Source organism: Hippichthys cyanospilos, chromosome 4, assembly GCF_059441005.1.
Source record: "Hippichthys cyanospilos isolate Australia breed blue-spotted pipefish chromosome 4, RoL_Hcya_1.0, whole genome shotgun sequence".
NCBI lineage: Eukaryota > Metazoa > Chordata > Actinopteri > Syngnathiformes > Syngnathidae > Hippichthys > Hippichthys cyanospilos.
In genome coordinates, this window is record NC_142372.1 from 8,192,766 (window position 1) to 8,219,165 (window position 26,400).

Consider the following 26,400-nt stretch of genomic DNA (forward strand, 5'->3'; position numbering starts at 1 on the left):
ATTTTGTTTCTTTGGTAATAATGTTTTTGAAAACAATGACTTTGCCGCGTGTGCGGCGTGGTAAATATCTTTTGTTTTCGCCATTCCATCCCATCATGCCCGCTGGCTATTGTCGAGACGGCTTGGTAGTAGCAAGTGTTCACAAAGCATGGACAGCTGCACCCCACAATAAAAGATGCCTACCAGGCCGCCGGGTGCATTTCGGATGCGGTGTAATGTTCCAGGCAACACAACAGAGAAGTTGCGCGTCTTATGGACTCATTAGTGAAGCATGATTTCTATTTATTTTATTTATTTATCTATTTATTTTGGTATGCCTGTGAGGCTCACCGTCGGACGCACTCGCACATGAAGGTGCACAGAATGCTTGTATAAAATGTTCAAAGTGTTTTGGTAATATTGAGTCGGTCTTTGTTTCGCATCATCTACTCGGTGTCCCGATTGCGTCGCAGTTTAGAATTAAATTGCGCCGTTTGCTTTTTAGACCAGCCCCGTTTTGGGGTATAATGAGTATTTCGTACGCTTCTTTCCACCTTGTAAAAACTGAACTTTTGTTTGAGCATACTTTTATTTGTCAATGGAATACAAATGAACACGCTGACAAAACAATCCGCCGTGAAGGCCAAACAGTTCCTGTCTGGATTGGCAACAAATTGGTCACATTCAATGGATACACAAAAAAGTATTGTGTGATTTTTGTAATAATCAGTATACAAGAAACCTTGGTGCTTTTGATACTCAAAATGTTCCCCAAAATAATGACGGATCATTTTAAAGAAGGATCCGTGTATTCCAATAAAACATTTTTCCTTAAAAATTCATAATATTAGTTCATGGTCATAAAAGTACTCCAAGAGAACGGTGTGTACTTGGTATCGTCTCGCATTGCGTGTGCCAATACCTTGAAATATGGCTTGGAAATCAGCCATATTCTATTACTTGGTATCAGTAATCTGCCATCCTTAGTTTCTTAATTTGTTAAGGTTTTTTTTTAATTTATTTATTCTGGTTTATTCTTCAGGTTCTTCCTTTTTTTATTCATTAATTTTTCTCATTTATACATTTTGTTTTTCAGTTTATTATTTATAATTTAGACCTATAGAGCCCTTTACTGCACAGTGTTTAAACATTTGCAAAATTCAAAGCTTTGTAGAAGGTTAGCAAAAAAAAAAAAAAAAAAGAAATGTCATCAAAAACAGCGGTATAGCAGGGGAACAATGCGTATCATTGAGGTTTTTGTATGTTGTGATGTTTAGCCTGAGCTAGTATTGGAAGTTACATGTGGATCATAGGTGGTGGCATATTTACAGTTTAAACTGCTCAAAGGCTGCTATATTCAGATACATATTTATTATTTACAGTATTACATAATATCCTTGGCAGATCCCCTTTTTTTATTTTTAATGGGTGGAAGGGTTCAGATTACACTTTTAAAAAGTCGTAAGAAGTGTGAGGAAAGTCTTCACAATTTTTCCAAAGTTGAACTGCCGTCACGCATCAGGCATATCTCAAAACTTGAGCAAATCCCGCGAGACTTTGGCATACCTCGTGAGACTTCGCCTGAGCGAGCCGGAAGGGATTTTTGAAGACTTCTTTCTTTGAATTTTTTTTGGGTACGTTTTTGTGTTTGTATATGTTTGTGTGAAGCCGCCAATGATGGTAAAGAATAAAACTATAATTTTGACGGCAGAACTCCTAGTTGCTTGGACCAGTCTGCAATACACAATGACCTAACATAAAAAAAAAAAATACATGAGGTAATAGTTTATGTACATGAGGTAATATTTTATGTCCCTTCCCTACATTAAAAATATTAAACTTGATATTTAAATCACCAACCTGCCCTTCTTTTAAAGCTACATATCTGTGGCTCATTATCAAGGTGTCAATTATGTTCATATTCACTTAGCCATCAATTCCTCTCTTTCTACTGTATATTTTTGCCAGAGTTGTAATGGTTAAAATGTTGCTTACAACTCTTTTCAATATTTCCATTTGGAAAAATCTACTCTAAATGAAAAACTAAATTTGCTCTTGACCAGCATCCAGTGATTGCAAGGTCACAAAGAATTTTAAGTGTTTATGCCAATGAAAGCGAGGGACAATCAGTGGCGCAAGGTTGCAATTGCTGCTTTCTTGAATGAGCAATCTTCCAATAAATTTCTCTAGAGGTGTGCAAGTCGATGAGGTTGTTAGTAGGGTAAAGCAGCCTCCAAACACAGAAAGCCAAATGAAACTTTTCCATTGGAATCAAATCATTATTTTTCATTTTCATAATCATTATCGCTTGATGAAGCTTTGAATCCCGCTTGTTGAATGTTGTTCGCCAACTCCCATTGAGTTGAAAACACATAAGAGGATATTATGTTGTGTCTGTTTCAAGTGCAGTATTGGAATTAATCCGTTGAGTGTAATGAGTAAACATCCTGCCTAATGCTGCTTTGGTATTTCTATGTTGATGCAGAATATTAATAATCGGGATGAAAGAAACTTTAACTTTCAGTGTTGTGATGCGACAACAGGTTGTTCACATGTAAAGCCATTACTCTTACAACTAGATCTGACGCATTTGTTTACCGACCGCTGCTCGAAACCCGGTGTGCATATAAAACGGTTGTCGGAAACCTCTGAAGAATTGCCTGTTGCTGTTTTTGTACAAAGGCGCTCACCCGCGGCTCGATAAATTAACTTTTCACAAATCTTTAAATGATGTCCTGCAATCCCTGTTTGATCTGCCCATACTCAAAACTGTCCAGTACATTCGAGTTTTGCCGGGTGGCGGTTTGGGGTATTTTGGCTTCATTTGCATGTAAAGTGGAACACAGTCCTCTGACGGCATGAGGTGCCTCTAGACAGCCGCTCCCGTGTGGCCTGCCAGACTGCGCCAGCCAGCGGGCCCTCACTTATCCCGTGCCTGCTGGGCTGGGCTATGACAGCGAACCGCGCGACATCTTAAGGTCCTGTCAATCTGCAGACTGCCCCGAACTGGGGTCACTCTTCTGAAGAACGGCTTGGCAAGGACAAACGTGAGCCGTTCGCAGACACTCCCCTTCAGCTAGACAGACAAAAGGCGGGTAGATATTAAAAAGGCTCACACCCCAACCGCTGGGAATAGAATTCAGCCGCCGCAATGCTCCCGGCACTGTATAAGTATCCAATAAAGCCAAAGGATAGGGGAGCTAATAAACAACGAGGACATCCATCCATCCATTTTCTATAGCGCTTATCCTGTTCGGGGTTACGCTAAGGCCTGAAGGCTTTCCCTTCTGACTTATGCAGCATTTTCACTGTAGTACCAGGGATTGGTTTTCCACTTCAAAACAGTGCCACAGGAAACAAACAAAACATATCATATTGAATATATCGGATGGAATACGAAAGAATGGCTCAACAAGGATTGGATAGAGAATACGTACGGCAAAAAAGTGGTAACTGTTGAATATAAAACACAGTAGTTTCCGTATGGTTACCCAAAAGCTTCATCTTGAGGCAATTTACTCAACTAATGAGCAACCGGCAACATCATCTGCCACTTTGAAGCGACAGTTAACCGGGTTCTAGAAGAACCTCATGGTTGTTTTGTTCTCGAGATCAATCTTGGTCTCGAGACATTTCAAAACCACTTTTTACTGGTCTCTGTCAAGTCTCTGAATCGAAGGCGTAAAGTTCTGTGGGAACCTTTGGTGATTTTACCTTTAATGTTCGCTTTACTAATAGTAATTACAAGAAGACAGCATGGTCTTCAGTGAAGATTGAGTTACACAGCTGCAGAGCCTTATTCTGCAAGGTTGCGAAAGTACATCTGATCTCACAGAAATTGGTTCCTACTCTCAACCTAGTTTGGCCACTGACTCACAGGGAGGGCCATAGGTAGGACAATGGTAGACAGAAATGGCACACTAAGAAAAAGTACATATTGATGGACATTTCAGAACCTTTACCAAAGTTAATGAAAGTTGATGCTATTGCTGACTGACCCATCTTCAGTCTCGCCATCATAGAGAAGTCTCCTAACTGAAAGTGGCGGCCAGCTAAGTGCGACCCCAGCTCAGAGATTGTGTTTAGATAATGGCCATCTCCAATCATAGATAATCTGACTCCCATCTTTTCTTCACAGACAAGGTCAGGGAGAAAAGATTCCTGGGCAATGCAAGGAGCCGATAGGGAATGGGGGCGACTCTCAGATGATTTACTACTGAGATTCACTCAGCTGCCTCTATCACTCTCCGTTAACTTTTTCATCCTGTTGTCGTTGCCCCTTGTGCTCATTCCGCCATCTATCTCTCAAATTCCTCCATGGGCCCGGCACGCCTCCCTATCGCTTGCTTCATCTTTCTCCTCGCATTGGCGTACCAATGAGATGGCGTAAGAAGAAAGCCAATAGCCAGAGAGAAGGAGAGAGTGGAAAGATGAGTTGACGTTCTGATTCTTGCCCCATTTTGGAATGAAGCAAAGGATTTTGAATGGGGATGTATAGCTTGTCTGTTCATGGACTGTCGAGAGGGCGAGTGAGTAGAGGTTTCATTCGTATTTGTATCAGACAGTTTCGAGCAAAGAGAAAGAAAATTGATAAAAGAAGACTATAAGAATATAATAAGATATGAAGCGTTGCTTCCAAGATATGTGTCATGAATTTCAAAGTATTTCAGTGGCGACACTTCAGAAGACCCCTAATCGGGTTTATGAAGACAAGATCTTTGAAAATTGTGGTAACACTTGGGGATCTAATTTGGTTGACGGGCGCACATGCTCTCGGTCTAAACACAGTGCATCTTCAATTTGGCACAGGCGCGAGTCTAGGTTTCTGTGTTTGGAAATTTGAAAGATCTCACTGCTCATTTCTAAGCGTGGCGAGGCCGCTCCTTCAGCGCTTCTGACGTTTTGATAACAAAGAGAGGCCTGCCCGAGGCTTTAAAAGCAGCACATCCTAAATTTCATGAAGGTGCAAGTCCAGTCTGTCATGTTTGGAATTTTGGCATGAGCCCGCTTCACCTCAGTGCGCATTCTGGCGCAACTGTACTCCATGTCCAAAGCCCATTTTGCAAACGTAGAAAAACTACAGTAGATGACCACCTAAAAGCTAGTCTACTCCGAGGTGCAGGTGGTGTAACGCAAATCGACTGGATTTGATGTGAAGGTGTGCAGGTGTAGAGATCCTGCTCTAAGGACCACGGTGTGTGGTGCATTCTGGCATAATTTTGAACAATAGGCATGTGCTTGTGATTTTAGTAATCAATTAAGTGAACGGATTTTAATCAACATTTCAAGAGACCATCTTGCAGTTCCTCTATGCGTGCGGATCACTTGCATTTTTGTAGAACGCAGACTATTGTTTGGACTCCAATTGGGACACATTGGAGCACACTCCACTCTGCATTTCATTTCAAAGGAATGAGGGCGACTTTTATAATTGGATAGCGAACACGTTTCGTTATTCCATCCCACAAAGGCGCTAACACCTCTTTCTACCTACCTTCTAATAAATATAAAGGAACTGTCATTGTAGAGATTAATTATATGCAGTACAAATTATGCACCTCTGATGATAAGCATTCTTTACATCAGATTTTTTTAAGTATTTTATTACATCTTATTTATTTTATCAACATATACATTTGAAAGACACATGTGTATACTGTATTTGCGCGACGCTGTGGTTCTCAGTGTGCCATGGCAGAACTCGTTCACAACAGTTGTGCCTTTCTCCCAGACCGATTTGACATCGTCCACAGACGAGGTCTCCTTACAGAGTTTATTTGGGTGAAATTGGGTGTCCTCCCATTCTCTGCCATATCTGGAGTTTCCCAAGTTTCTCCAAGTCGGGTGTAAAATATTGAAAGGATTAGGGAGGAAATGCTCTGATTGCACGATGTGAGTCGCCTGCTTGGACACGCACCGCCTCTGCGTCAACCTGCGCCTATCTACCAAATTGCCGAATCTTGGTTTGGCCCCATCCTGGCCAGGCCTGTGCCTCACCGATTGCCAGACTTGCGCCTGATCACAAAAATACAGACTTTATGTTATGGCTAAAATTTTCTTGCGATAGTTACAGAGAAGGATCTGCTCATTTAACAGTCTACTTTGGAAAATTGCCATGAAATTCTATGTTGGCATGTCCTCAGAAGACTTTCTGGTTAGGTAAAAATTTCAACCGTACCCTTATCTCATGATGGTAGCATGATTACACGTTATTTTTTTATTTTTTTTACACGTTATTGTTGTTCATTTTACAGAGAAAGAAGTACAGACCTTTCAAGGATTTCATTTATACATAATATACAAGCTTAGAAAAAAAAAAAACGAGGTGTGTCAGCATATGTTCTTAGAGACAAAAGCAATATAAAGCCTTAGATTGTATGGTCTGGTCGGCTTTGGAAGGTTTCTTGGAAACTGACTTTTAGATACAGTGCTCAAATAGTATTTTTTTTTAACAGTGATACATATATTTTGAAGTGTTATATGATTTTTCAGGATGGTGTTGTGGCCTGGAAAGTACTGTAGAATTGTAAGACATGAAAGATAGACAACAACCCTAAAATAAGTCATCTTATGAAGGAGTCTTCAAATAGGGCTGCTTTGCTGTGGTTTTCTGGCCTTCACTTTCAGGCTCAGGAGGATCCAATGCCAGGATTGGGGCACATCTATTGTCTGCAATGCCAGCCAGGCCTTGGCTTTCTGCACTTTGGCATTACTTCTCCCCTGACATATCCCAATAGACGTCTGACATCTCCAAGAGAGAGACTCCAAAAAGAAGGTCTTTTGTATTCACCTAATGATAGAATGAAAGTGACTTCATTCTGATGGTGCAAATGTCCCAATTGACAATCTATTGCCCCCAACGGGTAATTATACCTGACTAGTCCTCCAACAAATGAATCCTGTTCTTCCTCCTCCTTCTCTTCGTCAGCCTGAGCTGTCTATTTCCCTTTAACAGAGCAGCTTCATAGTAAATCTCATTTCATTGTCAGCCGTGACTGTGGTTTACTTCCCTTGCTGGGCGGCCGACTTCCTGTTGCCATTAAGGCTCAATATCTCTGCTGGGTCCTGTCTGCTTGGTCTTATTTCAATCCGTTCTGTTACCGAGCCTGTCCTCCCATATAGAAACTTCATCTAACAGAGGAGCGCTGGCTGTGCCAGCCTAAGAGCCGTCTGTATTTCATTCACACTGCCTGTTCGTCTCCGTTCCCTTTCGGTGAAAGAGCGGTAGTAATTGATATTGGGATCCATCCATCCTCCCCTCTTAAGGCTTGAGATCTAATTTATCTTGGTGAGAATGCCAATTGGCTCTCACACAAGCCTTGTCGGTCAGACTTTGCCCGTTTTTAGATGTCCATTAATTAAAGTGCCACCCTGACAAAAATAAGACCTACTTTGGGGATGTGTGCGCCAATGGAAATGAGCCATCTGATTCACACTTGGGGCGGATAAATCACCGACGTGGCTCGGTCTGATCCCGTCCGAATCGCCACCCAGAAATTCAAGCAGACACTGACTGCTTCAATTAGAGCCAATCCCACACTGTGCGCACATGTTTAACTGGCTTCATCTGCATTAACCTCCTGTGATGGTAGTCACGATAATGATGCAGTCAGTCATGGTGCCATTGTGCCTTATTGTGGGGGTCGGCGCCAGATAGTCAATGTTTTGTATATTTATTTTAAATATTCAGATATTGCTGATGGAAAATATGTTGAACATTCAACACCATTAAACATTGTTAAACGCTATTTAACATATAAGTTTAAAAATAATGTCAGACCTTCTAGAAAGTTCATTGTCGGATTTAAGGTTCTGAAATCCTTTAGGAGTGCTAATTGAGACAACATCCAAACCTCACATAATGATACCTTCTGGCAAGTTAGACAAAGTTAGCCCCCAATCAGTTTGCGAACATAACTATCATAAACAAAACAGAAAATGTCTCAAGGATTCACATTCAAATTTGGAAGTAAGTAAGCTCTTTTCATTTAAAACAGATACAGCTACACAGAAACGCACATCTTAAGAATTTGCTGCAAATCTCTAACCTGGTCACAGTTTTTGGAGCCTTCTTTTTTTGATGAAAAATCTACCAGGAAGATAGGGCTAACCAGAGACATTTACCGCTCATTTGCAAGGACCCCGGCTATGTGTAAACTATGCCTTAATGTATTGCATTGCCCAAAATGGGCTGCACTCATATACAACGGTACCTTCTATTTTATTTCAAAGTGTTTGTTTTTTTTCTTCAATTCAATGATGCACCTCAAGGTAGCATCTTCAAATTGTCTCGTGGAGGCCTGCTTTCTTTATCCAAGTTTGGCTTCTCCCTGTGTGAATGCCTTTGCCTTTTCCCTGAAACCTCAAGCAGAAAATTCAGTGTGTCCACTTATTGCTCGCCTTCCTCTTTCGTCTTTCCGCCGTGTTTCTCTCGCTTGTCTTTGACCTGCTCGCAGTGACTGTGAACCGCGACAGCCCCCTTTTTGCTAGCGCAGATGGGAAGTCAATAGAAGCAAGTGACCTATATTACGGGCCGTGCTGCTAACTCCCAGTGCGTCTCATGTGAGAGCAGAATATTAAGGATTGTGTTTGTACCACTATGTGTGTTTGTTCTTAAGGTTATTTACCTCCCCGTCCTTCGCTGTCTGCTGGCTTCACCTGGATGGGCCGATTCATCTGGAGAGGGAAAAAAAAGGGTTGGTTATCGTGTAACAATGGGGGCAACTTAATTCATCAAGAGGCTGAAGATGTGAATAGTAGCCCCTGGTGTGTAACGAGTGCTTTGTTAGCTAAACACAGAAATCCCAGCCGGTGGGTTTAATTAATACAGGGTGCCGCCTCGAGAGATGCCCAAATTTCCCTCACAGTTCAGCAGAGTTCGCACTTTTCCGTGACGGCGCCACACCGGGTGTCAGATGGCTCTCGGAGATTAATGCTATTACATCAACCACTCCCGCACCTCCGGGCAGAGGTATTTTCTGGCCTGGCCCTCGATCTTCCTGTTCTCTAGACTCCCAGGTACCAGCTTGTCCCCGACCCTCAGAAATCTCTCCTTTTCCCTGCCATCATCCTTTTTTTTTGTTTTTTGTTTTCTTGCTGCCACCAATATGCCACCACTTTTATCATCACAACCCCTGTGAAAGTTAGACCAAGGTTAACCATCAGCAATCAATAGATAGCAAGATTTGTTTAATGAGGAAAGGACAACACAAATCTTCCCTTTTCTTTGCCGTTTCAAGATGAGTCCCTCCCAAGAGTTTGGATATGGAAGCAGAACAGCACTTAAGGTCTGCTTGGCCCTCCCTGAGCTGGAGTTTTTCCCCTCGCTTATCCAGGTCACATGCGTCACGTTTAGCTGTTTTTGTCACTTGTGGGCCCGTCCTGTCGGCTACATGTGAATGGCAAAAGGCGCTGCCCGCTCGGATCACTCAGCTCGGGCAGCACGGTGGGTGTCGGGCCCAGAGGCAGTGCGGCACTTGACAGTGGTTGACATGAGCAAGGAACATAGAGCTAAATATAGTGCTGACTCTGGTGGGCATGTATAGACGATCAGATACACTCAGACAAAACGTACTCATCCGACAATATGCTGTGACACTGGAACTAAACGAATGGACACGACATATGGATGAAGGCTATACATGAACAGCTATACATGTGTCTCTTGACAAACCATTAAGGTTGATGTGCGACCAACTTAGCTCAGCACAGCCCTACTTGCTATTGTTACCTTACCATTGGATACAACAGTTTTTACTGGAACCGCTTCCACAACATGGATGAATGACAAAGAATCTCTATCGCACAAAATCACAGCATTTCTAGCTGATGCTAACTTTCAAGCTTAATAACACATTGTTTTTAGTCCGAACAACGCGAGCAATTAGCACTCATAGGTTTTATCCTGCACTTCTTCAATAAAGGTTGTTGTAGACAATCTTCGGGCATCAGTGCTTAATGTAGGTCAGTTGTAGCATTTCAAGTGTTTTAAATGTAGTGTATACTTGCTTTAACTATGAAAGTGTTGCAGATTGTCTGGCATAAGTGGTTAAGGACAGGCAAAAGTCCCTAAGATCTCTCTGCTTGGTGATCAGTCAGCTTTCAAGACTTTTAAAAGGCAACAAGCTTCATTAGTGGCCTTGAGCCCCACCGCCCTGCAACAAGAGTCATTAGCAGTACCAAAAGTACACTTGGGGTTGCTAGGCAACAGAGTGGAGGTGCCCGGCAGGCAGACGAAGCGAGCTGGCCCGTCGGTCCGCCGGCAGTTTGCCAACCAATTGGCACTTCTTTTTTTTTTCTTGGCTAGGTTCAAGGAGGTCGTAGCGAGAGTGAGCAAGAAAGATTCTGTAAACTCCCACACCTTCCAGCATGGCCTACTTTCTTGTCCCTTTTCACTGACTCTGACCAGGACTTTTCAGAGCAAGTCTGCTTCTGCAACTTCTGGGCCAACTATTGAGTCATTGCTTAGCACACACTTGCTTATGGCTGCAGCTAAGCTTATTTTGTCCCCTTGAAGAGAATGTCACAAATAAATTTAAACATATTTTTTTCAAGATGAATTTCTCCACCTCCCACACGATACTCCCTCACTGTACCACAAAAAGTCTTGGGGCTCACTAACAGCAGGTGGCTTAGGTGACATTTTAATCCCTTATTACCGAGTGCCGGATTAGCCAACAGATCAAGGCTGAGTTAATTATATGAATTCATCAGAGGCTGGGCGAAGAAGCAGCCTGCCTCCCCTTGGGCCAAGAATCCACCAACCAACCACCAACCCTTGCTTGCTACCATGAAATGAAGACGAGTCACATTTGGTCTATCTTGGGAAACTGGCTATTAAGGATTTCAGTGCTGCAGCGTTACCGCGAGATGCATTTACACTTAATTGTTCAAGTGACACAATTCTAATTGTTGGTTTCCCATGTGCTCCGATTTGCAAATGGGCCATGTTAGTATAAAGAGAAAAAAATCCCATGTTGTTAGATTATCCTAAAACATTTCATATTGATGGATGGACGTAACTCATTGACTGCGAGTGACAAATAAAGACGTCAAAAATATATTTTAACAGGACTGGCAGTGAATGAATCAATGGCCTTATCCTGTACTGGTTCTTACAACTATGAAAGAATCCTACAAAAGACCAAGGTGAAGCCATGAAAAACGCCATCTTAAGGTGGCCATTGTGAATTTAGATAAAAATACAGGTAGCTTCATCAGAAGCGGCCAGAATTTTTTCAAGTTTTAGTCAAGTATTACCAAGTACTAGTCAAGTATTAGTCAAGTATTACCTTTCACACCACTGTCATTGTTTCTGGCAGCTGTGACTGTGCGTTGTACTTTTAGAAGTTCTTTTAACACATTACAGGAATACAGGAGGCAGACAGTGTGAAAGGGGTTTAAATAAAATCAGATATCGGCACTAAATCAGACTAAAGCAACTTAGCAGTGTAAATCCAGCCAGAGTGAAACGATTTCTCGTGTTTTCCCATCAGGCCTGTATGGAATAAGTTGCATCAACATCTGGAAGAAAGACGTCCGGCTTATTCATCTGGCAGACGTTTGGCTGTGGGGGATAGAGTTCCCCCACCCTCTCCCCTGTCCATGTCTTGCTTTATATTTGTCTTTCAGTGCCCTTTTGGCCTCCAAAACCAATATGCTTCCCTCCACAGCCCCTTAATGGCTTGATCAATGCTGACAAATAGGCGGCTCATGCTGTCCTGCCTGGGAACTCGCAGCTCTGCGCCTACGCAGCCGCACTTACAGAGGCCATCTCTCTTTCTCCTCATCCCTGCCATTTTCTATTTTTTTTTTTTACATTCAGTCCTCCCAGCCTCCCTCTACATTTCCCCTCCTTCATGCTCTATTTGCTTTATGTCTATACATTCGCGTTTTGTCTTTTTTTTCCCCCACGCTGCGGCATGGAATCTATATTTTTCATTATTTTATGATGAATAAAAGTGTGTTTAAGACATGCAGGGTTGGAAAAGCAATAGTGTGGAAGAACAGAGATTGCCTGCATTGTTCCACTGAAGGACTTCTATTGTGTGCGTGTGTGTGTGTTTTCATGCACATGCCTGAGTCTTTGTGTGTCTGATTGATAACAAGTGCAGCAGAGAGGAAGCGAGACAAGGTCAGCACTGGCCTTTGACCATGCTTGACCATGCTTTGTCTAAAGGGATACTAAAGTCAACAAGGACAGATATATATATTTTTTATTTCATTTTGCCCGGCAGTCTGAAAACATGAAAAATGTTAACGTATCATTGCCACGCACAGTGGTAAATGCAGTCTTAAATTTCATATATATTTATATTTAGGTCTTTTCAGACTGCAAGTCGTAAAAAGTGAATTTGATTTAATGTTATTGTAATCCATTGTGAGATTTTGCATAACCCTAACCCATGCTTAAATATAGGTGCATAAAAACAAAGTGTGTAAAAGTTTATTACGATTGTGACTATACAATCTAACTAGGAAACCTTTACAACTAGGTCACCTGTATTAGTTCTGTAATTGGTTGCAAAATGCTAATCTTGCAATTAACGTGAAATAAGCAGTTGAAATTATTTTCCTGAATTCTGTAATAAAATGTATTCTAGGGCTCTCAGCACACCTGTGATTCTTCCTCAAGCATACCCTAAACTGTCTTTTTATGAGCTATTATATTTATCTAAAAGAGCCGTGATAAATTGTTGCATTCGGTCACATTACTCATCTTAAGTTTTAACAGCTGCGCCAATCATGGCGCTACATGACAAATACTGTATATACAGTAAGTTCTCCATGAAGAGAAAAATTTACCCAGAGCAGAACGCTAAGAAAAAGTATCTTGATGTGGTGCCAAAGGCAGATAATGAGCCTCTCAAAGATATATTCATTAATCCAGATGATTAAAGTCATCAATAATACAAAGCCTGACTGATCAATTGATTAACCATATGCACAGTAAATTTATTAGTCTGAACAGTATAATTAGTCATTCCAAAACACCAGTTTTCAAAGAGGTAGGTGTCCCACTTTCCAACAGCAGTTTGCCAATAATGAAGACAAAACACTGTAATAATTATGCAGAAATGTATAAAGCTCTTGCATTGAGCATTTTAAAATTATTTTAAAAAATACTATAAGGGGAAGCCCAGTATTTAGAGAACACACTTGTTTTCGTAACGTGCTTTTCTGAAATTACCCACATTTAAAGAATTTTAGGGAGGTTTACATCCACATTGTCCTGCCAAAAACTGCCCCATAGACATGCGCATGTTCAAAAGGAGACAGCTAGCGAAAGACTTGCTTGGTTATCGTGTCCTGTCGGGGTTGCTCGACAGCGACTAACAAAGCAAAAACTACTGCAGCGCACTACCGCTGAGCACTGAAATTTCCAATAAAACTCTATTTTGTGTCAATGTCCATGGAAAATTGAAAACCACAGTGGTCGTTTCAGTGGAATCCAACTGCCAGACAGACAAACAAGCTGTAGTGGAAACAAAACCTACTCAAGAGAGGAAACCAACAAACAAACTTGTCTTTTTTTTTTTCAAGTCCATAACACATTGCCACCTCAATAACCTTCATCTGTTTGATCTGTCGTGTTATGATTCCTGCCGCTCGGCTGTGTTTCATCGGAACTGCTGGTGCCATTTACGGCATTCAACCCTCATTAAAAGGTGTTTAAAGCTGACTGACTTTTCTTAAAGAGCCAACAAAGAGCTGAAGGCACTTTGTAAAATGGAGAATCCCGCTTTATGAAGGCGAAATGCTGAGTGAAACAATCACCCAATCTGTTGTGTTTTGTTGGTAGTTGTCGATTATGGTGTTGATTTGCAGACATTTTAATACAGCTGGCCAATGCTAATGTGGAAGTAAATTTGTTTTTTACAGCCTACATCATATTTGAATATTTTCAGAAAATTGAAAAGGAAACACAAGTTCAATTGATTTCATAGCAGCAAGTTCACAATGATTTGGACTATTGTGCATTGAGGCTAATATTTAGTTGTATTGCAGAGGTGTGGTGGCCATAAAGAATTCTGGGAGTATCTTGAATGGTAAGTCCATCATTTGCCATTTTCAGTTCAACGTTAGCCGTTCATAAATCCTCACCCCTTTGCTTTAAGTGGGCCGTATTCAACGGAATGACATACCAGCAGACATACCACAATTTTTACAGCAAACTGGGAGGACGTACATGAGCCCTATCTTGGCACATTCTTCTCTTGCACTTTGTGATAACTTATGGGACTCCTTGGATATTTTAAAAAGGCACTGCATAGCACTGCTTACCCCTCAAAATGTGGCGATAGTAGAACACTTTTTAGCTTAACAGTATTTGCTTTTTAGTGTTTGTTCAGAACTTGTTTCCAAAAGGTTGTGGCAGAATTTTAAAAAGTGCAGGATGTAGGCAAAACCAGGTCAAGTCCATTCTATTCTTGATGACAATGAGAGAAAAATACTCTGAATTAACTGTAAAAATCCTTGGGTAAAATGTGTGCTACTCAACAAAAAGGCTTTCAGGATCCATTCGGATGATGCAGTTGTTAAAAATCCACCCTGGTTTAAAATACAATTATCTCCCTCAGGGACAATTTCCCTGACAGGTAAGCTCTGAGATCGAGTAGAGGCCCGGCTGTACCGGCCCAAATTACACCTTCCATCACCCATCACTCACACATCAGGACACCCTGCCCCTCATTCCGGCGTGAAAGAAGAAACAGGGCCAGCGCAGCGGGAACGTCGCTCTCCCTCAAATTGGAGCGTGTGTTCGCCGCAGCCTCCCCGCCAGGCCAGGAAGTCGGGAGAGTTTCAGTCGGAGGAGTTTGTTGGAGCACACGGGGTTAGAATCCGAGTGATGGGAAACACACAAGCAGGGCTCAGTGTGGAGTCGCAGGGAGAGGGAATGGAGTCTGACAGTTTGGCATAAGGGTGGACGGCGGAGAAATTTGGCCTATTCTTAGCTCTGAACCCCTTCTGCTATTTAATGCCGTTTGAGAACGCGCTCCATCTAGCAAGTCATCCACATTCGAAAGTCGCAGAATGGAAATGTGACAGCTCAAATTCATCCATGCAATTTTTACTTATCATTTTTATCCAGGTTGCAGTCAACCATGGGTTGGTCACCAGTCGGAGCAATTGTGGTGAGCACATCAAATGGGAGTCCATATTTTAGGTGTCATGTACTTTTAAGTGAAATGGATAGTGGTTCATTTTATTTTTATGTAAAGTGAAAGAAGTCAATGCAATGAATTTACAAGCTCCAACATTAGTGTGCCACTACCACCCAGTTCTGCTAACACAGGTTGGTTTACTGATCTTGTGCTACCCTATCATGGATTAAGACGTAACTGAGGATGGGCATGGGTTTTCTAAACGTCTAAAAGCATGGTGAGAATGTTTCAGGTTTGATTTGGAGGAGAAAATGTAGTTTTGTGAGCAGTGAAGATTTTGAATCTGATCTCATGGCCATGACAAGAGGAAGTTCCTCAAGGGTCAACCTGTGGGCCTCTTTAGTTCAGTCTGCATTTGTTACCTTTGGGTCAAATGCTTCAGGATGCCAATGTTGATTATTGTGGCCATCTCGATGACGCAAAGCTGTAGCTTCCAAAGACTCAACTTTTTGTGTTTTTTGTTGCATTTTCTATTTTGTCCCAGCAAGACAGCAAATTTAATTGTAGAGCACGTATGAGTCAAGTAGCTCAAATGAGTCAAAAGATATAGAACGTTATACAGTAGACCAAAAACAAACGTCCACTACAGTGAACAAAGGAATAGACAGGGTTTCAAGTTTCCAAATTAAATCACAAAACATCCGCTATGGTCAACAATTTGGCATATCACCACTCAAGCACAATTCCTCCATTAAGTATTTTGCTTGGCTTCCAAGCAGGAGTTGAAGAATAATGAGATTCTGCTACCCCTTGATCATGAGACTGGGATCGAGCTGATAATACCAAACAATCACCTGTGCATATAGTTATGTTAAATGCAATTTGCATGTTTAATTGGTCCTCTGTCTACACTTCCTCTTTGTCCTGTATGGAGTTTACATGTTCTCCCTGTGCCTCTGTGGGATTTTTTCGGATCTATTAAATCATTTAATTTGCCCTTATGTGTGTTTGTGAGTTTAAATGGTTGTTTGTCTTTGCGTAGCCTGCGATTGTCGAGAACCCAGTTCTGCCTCCTGCCCGAAGACAGCTGGGAAAGGCTCCAGCATGCCATTGACCCTTTGGAATATTGAATGAACGAATGAATGAATGACTGACTGAAGGGACTGGCCAACGATAAGATAACATTTTGGGTGTTCCGTGGTAGTCATGACAAGAACAAGAATGCAAGCCAGTGTAATATCCACATGACTTTAAAACTTTTACTTTAATGTCAAACGTCTACGAGCTGTTTTGATAAATGTCACACCCAAACTCACTCCGTTCTCTCATGTGATGCACCGCATCACCTTCTTTTTTTATTTCTTTTAGTTTTGTCTCCGTAATCTCCTTCTCATTCCCTGTAATTGCCCACCAGGCATGAACGTTGACATTTATTTATCTCTCTCTATCCGTGTTGGTCCTCTGAGAGGCTCTGCGTGCTTTGGCACCGTCATCCCATCCAATTCAGTTTGTGGGACCGTGGGGCTAGTCTGCGCCAGTAAAACTCCTTTTTTAGCTTAATTTTGGATGGGCTTGTGGTGGCTGGGGTGGGAACCCTGAGACAGGAAACAAATGAGAAACTGAGCCATCGTGTTATCCTTTCCTCCATGAAGCTTTTCTTTCTTGGGGTAGAGATGGATTGCCATGGAAGTCCATGCGCCCAATGGCCAGCCTGCTGCTCTATTACCTTTACTGCCCCATTTTTGCTTCCCTATCTCCCTCCCTCCCTCTCTACCGGAGGGGTGACGATTGGACACAGAGCGATAAGACTAACAAATTAGTCAAAGTGACAGAGAGTTTTATGAGGTCTGCTCTTGTGAGGCGACCGCTCTCCCATCCCCGTCTCTGGCTCATTCTCGCGGGGAACGCCTCACTAGGGCGAGTGCAGACTGTATTTGGAGAAGGAAGTAAAAGTGGTGGGGGAAAGGGAGAGAGAGAACACTAAACGCAAGGAAGTAAGATTAAAGATACAAGATTAGAGGAAGAAATCACAGTTACGAGAAGCTTGGGGATCAGGGAAGAATGGAAAAGTTGAACTTCGCATTGAACTTCGCGTTTCTGTTTAGCATTTGCATACTGAAGTGAGATGAGGAGTAAATTAGTTTGCATAATAGGGGTGGGACCAAGTGCAGATTTGTTCTTTGCTTCTTTTAATACAATTCCATAGCCTTGAAAGGCAGCTAAATTGTTTGGGGATGAAATGAGTCCTGCTTAACGCCAAACTAAGTCGGATATTTCATAAGCAAGGAATACATGATTTAATCCTTCAAAATACATGCCTTAACCATTCACATTTATCATTCTGACAAATGAACAGCAACCTAAATGAACTAGGGACATCCCGATCACATTTTTTTTTTTGCAATTTGAGTTACCCGTTTGAAAGAAGTACATTGTAATTCTTAATTTACTTTCTCCCTTAAAAAAAAACAACAACAACAACAAAACTAGAATATCCCATTATAAAAACTTCGAGCGGCAATTTAAACCAAGTACAAAATTTAAATCTTTTTTTGGGGGGGTGGGGGGATCAAATCTGTTTGTCATATGGTGTATTATATTAATTGTGTTAACTGCATCTCTATCAATTCTGCCATGAAAAATGCAAATTTTTCAAATTGTCTTTGCACTGTCTTTGCTTTCCATGTTAACATGTTTTCCTCTGACAGACATAATGATTTTTACTTGATGTTAGCTTCACATTGTTTCCCTCAACAACCACCAGAACTTCACCCCACTGGTTGTTTTTTCTTCTGCTGTTTTCATCTATGTTATGGTGTTGCTTCATACAAAACATGTATATTCACTTGTACAGAGTAACTATTTTTTTGTGTGTAATACTGTATATTACACTACGTTACAGCAAAAACGTAATGCATTCCAGTAATTCTATTACTTTTGTAATGTATTACTTCCAACCCTGGTGGTCGCATATACAGCATATACTGTATAAGAGATCTGCATGCATACTAATCAAGAGAAGATGAAATCAATAAACATCTACTCCAGTGAATACTTCCATATCACAGAAGGTTAGGTTAACAGACACAAGCGCCGCACATAAACGCAAAGCCATAACAATAACCTGCTACCTCCCCCGGGTGCATCAATCACTCCGCAAGGCCACAGTGCAAATGTTTTCTAGCCGGGCTTTGTGAAACGACCCAAGTAGTTTTAAAGAGAATGTCGAGAATAATAAATGTAAAGTGATGATATATCATGTTCTGTATCTGCCAGATGTATTGTACATGTAGGCGTATAATTATGTCCAGCTCCGTTCCCCTCACGTACCTTATATCACAGCCATGTTGATGGAGCAGACACTATCACAACCTTCTTGACAATTTAATTAGTAAAATGAATGTATATTCATTCAAATTAATACACCAAATATGTTATAGTCACACAAAACTCCAACTATAACATTTGACATCTCTCTCAAAACAGAATACTTAACTCTTGTGACCCCCCTCCTTCCCATTTATGACAGGGCTGTCGTATAATACCGCATCTGTTTCATCTTAGCCCGTGTACATTCACTTAGAATGCTAAGTGGTTTGGGCACCGGCAACTATTCTAAAATTGGATCTGTCGGATCGGGGCATCCATGTAATATCTTAATAAAGAAAGGCACAGAATCAAAGAAAGTGTTGACTGAAGGCAAACGTACATCTGCATGCAAATTACCTGAAAATGGTGAAAGCCAGGTGGTGTGCAAATAAAGCCACGGAAAGTCTACAGGTCACTCCTCAACGGTGCTCATTCAAAAATAACCTTCAATATGTACACTTTTACACCCGTATTATTATTATTATTAATTTATGTAACCAGGTAAACACATAAGTGAAATAAGTCACCGTTCCTAACTTTTACCATTTCCACATCCTTTGAAAGATTTTGAAAATTCCAAATAGGAATCATATGTACTAGATAGTTTGCTTTCGATTGTGAAAATTTTCACTCATCGTTATCGTCTGTGGCCAGAGATTGTTAACACATAACTTTAATGAGTCACTTCTACAAGTTCAAAGCTTAACCAAACTTCTCATGTTGACTGGGGCCCTCAAGAGATTCGTATAAGTTCTCCCAAATGGCAAAAATTACTCACAGCTTTAATAAGATGGCAAGCCATTAACCTTGGCTACCATGTGCCACCCACGCACGATGATTACATGTGATTTAATGCTGTCCATCTGTGTAAATACATATATTTGTAATAAGATAGCAATTAGACATAATTTCTTGGATAACTTTGTTTTTAAAGGGTTAAAAGGCTAAAATCACATCTCATTAAAATGGCTGCTTTAAAGATAATGTCAGATTTTAGTATTTTTTTTTAGTATTTTTGAGTAGTTTGTATTCATATATTTATTTTCGACATTTACATGGGTTTACATGTTCGCATCTCAGTGGGATTGGGTTTTAAGTGAAACTGACTTTTGGGAAGACTGGGGCAATATTTTTGGGGACCACAACCACAAGCAAAATTTGGCGAGTTGTTGAGTATTTGACTATGCGCAAAGTTAAAAAGACACACTTGCCATTCACATACCGTAGCTAATCTCTTGAAAAGCGCAAGGACACACGCGGCAGCAGAGCCATGCAAGTGTGTCTCGCGACCAGACTGGGTGCAGACGGCTGTTTTGGAAAATGATCACATCAATCGAAATGATAGATAAAAGAGCCGGGAGCAATTGATAAAGTGCCACAATTATTTGGAAGATGAATGGGTGAATTTGCTTTTGAAATTGGACTGGATCTGGGGCGCAATGGAACAGAACTCATCATCATCAATGAGGCTGCCGTTAGATTGCTTTCTGTCACAGGCCAATACGGCCGATTGGATCCATCTGCCAAAGAGGATCAAATGGACCCGTTCGCGCAACATCGGCGGCTGATGTATAGTGACCGCGTGTAGAACATATCACGCCGCAAATGAGCCATACATCAATGTGCACGCTCTTGTGTGTATGTGTGTGTTTAACACTTGACACTGTGTCTAAGTATGTTCAGTAGAAATGATGAAGGGTACACAAACACAACATGCCGAGCGATGATGGAATGTTGTGTATAAACTGATGGTAACAGTGATCTATTTCTTGAATTAGTTGTCGTACAAATCAGTACTCACTCACAGTATGTACGCTCATTTGATTTCATACCGTGTGGTGTCACCGCAACTCCTTTACGTTGCATTGCTTATAGTGCCTGTACGTATTGTGAACTTTTTGTTTTGCTGACAGATTTCTTCTAGTCCTGTTTGTTCTGAAGGTAGCATTTTTCTTCCATCAAAAGAAATCTTCGACGCAGATTATGCATGTGCCGCCCCTTTTTAACACCGTGTATTATTTCTAGCTTTTGTACTGTGTGTGAAGTCTATACAGTCGATTGTGCAAGGTGTTGGTTTTCTTGAATAGCTGGCAAGAAGCACATTTATATTTATTATTTAACACACGGCAAGAAAGAGCTGTGAACTTTTTGGACTGTGGATTATTTATAGTCATTTGGATTATTTGTATTGATCACAGTTGCCAATTATCATGAATAAGTGGCCGGAGGAACAATTGCATTAATTATAGCATAGGACAAGTATATTGAGGGTGTGCTTGAGTGTCTCAGTTTTTTTTTCTTTAGTTTGCCTATTATTTTATTATTATATGTCCTTCTTTTTTTTACATTCACAACACAACTATGCATGTGCATGTTGCTGTGTTTACAGTATTCATAGAATATTTCTGAAAGATAAAGCATAAATGACTCGAAGGACACTGTTTTCTGATTAATGTACATACAACATTAGGTATATGTGAACGAAATGGTCGTTTGTGTCAGTTGTCTCTATATAATCAATTGATAGTGGTCTAATGCTACTTGCGATTGTTAACTGGTTAGCATGGGCAGGTTTTTTTGGTGCCTAAAAATGAACAGGTCAAGAAGATCATAAAGAGTGAGTAGTTAATGTATATCCACTCATTTCGACGCATGTTAACACCTAGGATGACAGTTTGAAACATTTCAGCTCCCAAAAACCTTGGCACATTGCATGATTCATCGTCATTGGATGACGCTTTATTTTTGTCATGTCAAGTGTAATTGTATTACAATAAGAATGTTCATTTTTTGTTTGTTTGTTTGTTTCAGGCACTTTGATGCACTTGGTTATTTTTTTCAGTTTTAGACTAAGCTGTAACGCATATAAACGCTGTAAAAAATAATTAACAGTTGGTGACAGTTCAATTATATTGCTTTTTTGTTTTGTTAATGTTAAATAGAATACAGGTTTAGATATACCTGTACAATTTATAGATAATAATCTTATTTGTGGTCAGTGCGTTAATATAATTGAGAAACACTGCTATAAGTGAAGGAGCATTATTATGCTCTTCTCTAAGGTTGATGTATGCTATGTTCACACACACAATCTCTTCTGTGTTGCTGTGTCAAGGGAAAGCTCGATGGGGTCCCACATTGTCAGAGATACAAGACCACACAGTGCCACTGCTCCACCTGCCATGACAGCTAATTAGGCCCCGGTCAGGACGGCGGGCCTGTCTTGGGCATTGGCATAGCTGACGGTGGCAGGACATCACGGGTTAGCTAGCATGGCCAAGCTGATGAGGTTTGCCTTGCCGTGTTGTCTATTGGCGCACTTAACCCCGGGACACCCCACATGCCACGGCGGTGCGCTCTCGTCTTCGTTAGGCGACCCTTCAGTCATTAATTACGCTCGGGCAACTTCTATTAGCCCTTCATTTAGGCTAATCAACAAGCGGGGGCCCCTTCGCTGACATCATTAGCACTCGTAACAAGAGGCGGCAGCAGTTGTTTGTGAACGTTAACGCTTTCTTGACCGTATCATATCTCATCATATAATACTCTGAAAACATTACGGAACTTTTGGATACAATTTCAGGATCAACCAAAAATGCATCATAATCTTTCCAAGAATGTTTCATTTTGCCAAACTTTTAAATGCATGTCTCCCACAGTTGGGCACTTTTTGCTAAACTTCTTGTTCTCTAGCAAGGAGCTAAAAGATTAAATTCTCAACAAATTTTGATTCATGGCCAGTCATGTCAATAATGTTCATTTACTTTTCATTTTAATTCATCTGAAAGAGTTCATGTGCCTCTGCCTGCAAGTACTGCTGTTTGGTTAGCAACTAGGTTCATGCGGGCTCAGCAGTTAACTTGAATGTCCGTGTCCTTGAAGAAATATCATATTGAACTCGTGGATCCCCCTGAAGACATTGTGACCTACTATCCATACAAAACTGCCGCCTTAACTATAGCTGAGTTCACTCCCAGCAGACACGAACCACATAAATAGAAAGTGCACACGGAAAAGGCTGTGATGTATTTCGGGTGAGGTGATATGGATATCAGATGAGACAGTATGCGGCTAGCTCTGTTGGTAGCGCTTCCTTGAGTGTTTGTGACTTGTATTCAACTAAAGGACAGGGAAAAGTACCAACAGTGGCCAGCTGAAACCATATGCAATACCCGTTGTTTCTTCAGGGCTTGCAGATGCGAGCACCCCGTGTGGTACACAACCCAGATTATCTTCTGACAATGTATACATGGCACTATACACGCTCCATATGTAGCGTTATGCTAATATGTGCCAGCAACATGCCCTCTGTTAAACCTGTGTAATTGAATACCATAATCGTGCGCTATCTGTGGGGTATATGTGCCGAGCTTTAAATGATAGTAGTAAGTAAGTAATAAGTAAGTATGTCACCAATAAAAATGTTTAGAATTGCCTCTATTAATTTTAAAAGAGAACAAACACTATGATGCAAAAGTAGCGCTGTTAAGTGCATATTAAAAAAAGAAAAACTACAGTGCCCACAGTATACAGAAATTAGCATTCATTCAATGGTAACAGTGGAATTTATAAGGAATTAGGGCCGTCAAATGATTAAAATTCATTAAACGCAATATTTTCCATAATTAATCGTGATTGATAACATTTTTTTCAAAAATATTTTCTACGACCTTTGGAACATTTTATATTTGCTTCAGTAAAATCTTGGAACTAATCTAAAATGTAATAAAAAAAAATTCAAAGACTTTTGTAATTGCCTTCTTTGATCATTTAATATGACTCTTTTACCATGAAATACAATTTTGAACAAATCTACAAACTATGACTTGTTGCAGGGATTTTTTTTTTTAATCATATTCTCATAAAAACAATTGCCCAAGCTTCCCACTTCTAGGTTTAGTTCTGTCCATCAGCTCCACACCCTACCAGTGTTTGCAAAGACCTCTGGCGGTCACAGATCCATTGTTTTGCTCTGAGGCAATGTGCCAAAAATGTATAACCAATTGAACAAAGCAAATTTTGTATTTTTCCGAGGAGACGTGGAGGAAAACTTTAAGAGTAAAGCAACATCCATCTTCGTTTATCTTTGTGTCAGTGATTCCAAGTTTGGTAGCAGTTAGCAGAGTTCAGCTGCCACAGGAAGTAAATAGAACTTTAATGCTTTATAAAATTTAAATGAATCGTCAAAGTTAATACTTTGACAGCCCTACTAATAATCAATATGTAGCGTTAGAAACAAATAAAGCAAAACCGCCTTTAAGGCTGAAATTGATGTTATGATGAATACTTGTTATCAATCACCTGGGAGTTAAGCAAAATACAATTTTAGGCAGCTTTAAGGAACATTTCAATAATTAACCAAACGGGAACCCTGTTGAAAATATGCAAAAGGAGCGAGGAAAGGGTCAAGAAGGCAGCAGAGGAAACTTTCATGAGGCTCACGTGCGCTGATTCGACTTGACTCGGAATGCACAATCTCGGCCAATTACTACATCCCAAAACTTGTGCTCAGGGCAGCCGTAAGCCCTCTCTGTTCTTTACTTATTAATCCCCATGCAGGCCTACACTCTATAGTGTCATGTTTGACTGTCGGCGGTGAAAAATTCATGTCATCTTATCTGCCGTATTCCCGATCTGACTGGCTTACCTTTCCCATGTAACTGTTGCTGACCGTTATGCTGAATTTTCTTGTTGGGAGAAAATGTAATTTAGACAGCCATGCATGCACTGCTGCCCCTGGTGTGAAACAAGACTTGAGAGTTCTAGGGATAATGAAGCCAAGTCGCTGTGTGTTTTTGGTTGCCCGTGCAGCTCTGCGGCGGAAAGCTAAAGTCTTGTGTGAGCGCTTCTGAAAAGAATTTTGACTGCATTGGCAAAATAAGTCCTAGGCTATTTAATGAGATCCGATACAAGAGTTATGACACGCAACTTAATAATACTCCCTTTTCGCTGACATTGTCAGAGACGACAGTGTTAACAACAAACTTTTGGATTTAAAACCTAACTTCTCATAGTTATAAAGTTTTATTTTTAACGTACCTAAAAAAGGCGACCAAAACGATGTTCTAAATAACACTTCTTGGCTTTGGTTGGTTGTACAAAAGTGTCTTTTCACCCAGAGAGCACAAAATTGTGGCATATTTAATCATATATATATTAGATTAAATATTTCTGATCATTTTTACAAGCAAAGATGAAGTATGCCCATTGGAATGCATTGGGAGGACACAATGTTATTTTATGTATTATAATCTTTTTAATTGTTCTCAAAATTAATAGATTTTTTTTTTTCTGCCAAAAATTGTCTTCTGATCAGTTCAGACACAATTCCAGTGAACCCTGGTAATGATTGGACTCTACTCACCCTTGTTTGGAATCAGTGTCCTGGTAAGCATGACTGCCTCAGAGTCGGGGACATTTTCTTTGTATATTCTAGGTTCTGTTGATAGGTTAAAAGAAGATCGACTAAACTGAAACGTGAGCGTGAAAGCTTGTTGAAATGTGCCCTGTGATGGTGTGGCGACCAGTCCTGCCTCTCACTCAGAGTCAGCTGGGATAGGCTCCAGTTCATCTGCAAGCCTAAGAAAATCAATGAATAAAAATTCCATATGGTACAGTGTTTGGCCATGTCAATCACAATCCTGCTTAGGTTGAATTCTGGATGTGGCTCTTGGATTGGCTCTCATTAGATTCTGTTAGTACACCAACACATGCTTACCTCAGTTTGTTTTTCTTTGTTGGCTCATTTGTAAGCCTGAGTACAAACAAACAAGCATGCACATCGGATATCATGTAATTCACGTTGTGAGTTGTTTGGTATGAAAAGAGTTAACTGACTATTTCCTTGCTCTTATCGATGCTTGTAATGGGATAAAGAGAGCAAAAGTGAGCAATTGAGGAAAAGGGAACAGGGGTGGGGGGGGGGGGGGGGGGTGAAAATGCCATTTGCGTGTAGGGAGGGAGGGGGGTCCAAGTGGGCCTGCTAAACGAGTGGCTGCTCATGCAAATGAATGCTAATTTATGCATACATGGCAGTGGCGGCGCCCGAGGCGGCTTTGATTGGCAGTTGCAGGTCTGCCTGCGTGTGTGTGTGTGTGTTGAGGAGAGATGCTTGGCTGTGGTTCAGGGCATGCCCCCCCCACCACACACACACGCACACTCTTTTCCCAACATCATCCCTGTTGTACAAGCTGTGGATCCAACAACAGTAGCACAGCCCCGCCTGTCCAGCCGACCGCTTCCAAAAAGCAAACGGCGGCGCTCCTCATTCCCAAAAAGCAACACACAAAAACTCCACACATGCGCACGAAAGCTCTGCCGCCTCCAATTCCTCCATGGCTGGAAGCAGCCGGGGGCATCATCATAAAATCAATCCCGCTCTTGCTTGGGTTCTGTGCATGTACTGGATTTGTGTATGAGGGTGTGTGATAGCATCGTCCTGGGATTGTTTATGTTGATTCTACGCGGGTGTTCGTGAGCGTCAGAACTAAACAAGTGCCTGTGCAGTGCTCGCACTTCCTCAACAATTGCTAATAAGCCAACTGAAAGGGTCTGGGTCAGGATCGTCCATTACTTGAGGAAATAGAGGGGACAGGCTAAATGTAGAGGATTTGCATCCTTCTATCACCTTCTAACGTTTTCTTTTCCTGAGGGTTTGTTCCAGTTTAATTAAAGTCCTCCAGGGGATATTCAGACGCTAGGAAAAAAATATGATAAAACCATCTATTATATGCTATGACTTTGCACATTTGTGGGTTTTTGTATTTCAGTGGGAGTACATGAAGACAGTTCAGGAAGAGAGTTTCTGCAGATATCAGCAAATCTAATTTAATTCCATGCATTTTAAAGCTGTGACAGAAACAATACTTTTCTCTTTTCAAATTAAGAGCAAATGAATCGGACCATGGAGGAACGAACAGGTGATAACGCTAATTAATGGTAGTTCATA

At 41.0% G+C, this 26,400-nt stretch overlaps 1 protein-coding gene across 5 annotated transcripts in view; it reads right to left on the reverse strand.

The window, feature by feature from the left end:
* The window catches only part of celf6 (CUGBP Elav-like family member 6), a 157,504-nt gene that overhangs the window by 49,218 nt on the left and 81,886 nt on the right, over positions 1-26,400 (reverse strand). For all 5 annotated transcript variants that reach the window (XM_088413878.1, XM_088413876.1, XM_088413877.1 and 2 more), the window contains exon 3: positions 8,607-8,655. In XM_088413878.1, the coding sequence (XP_088270004.1) occupies positions 8,607-8,655 (49 nt within the window). The remainder of the gene's footprint in view (positions 1-8,606; positions 8,656-26,400) is intronic.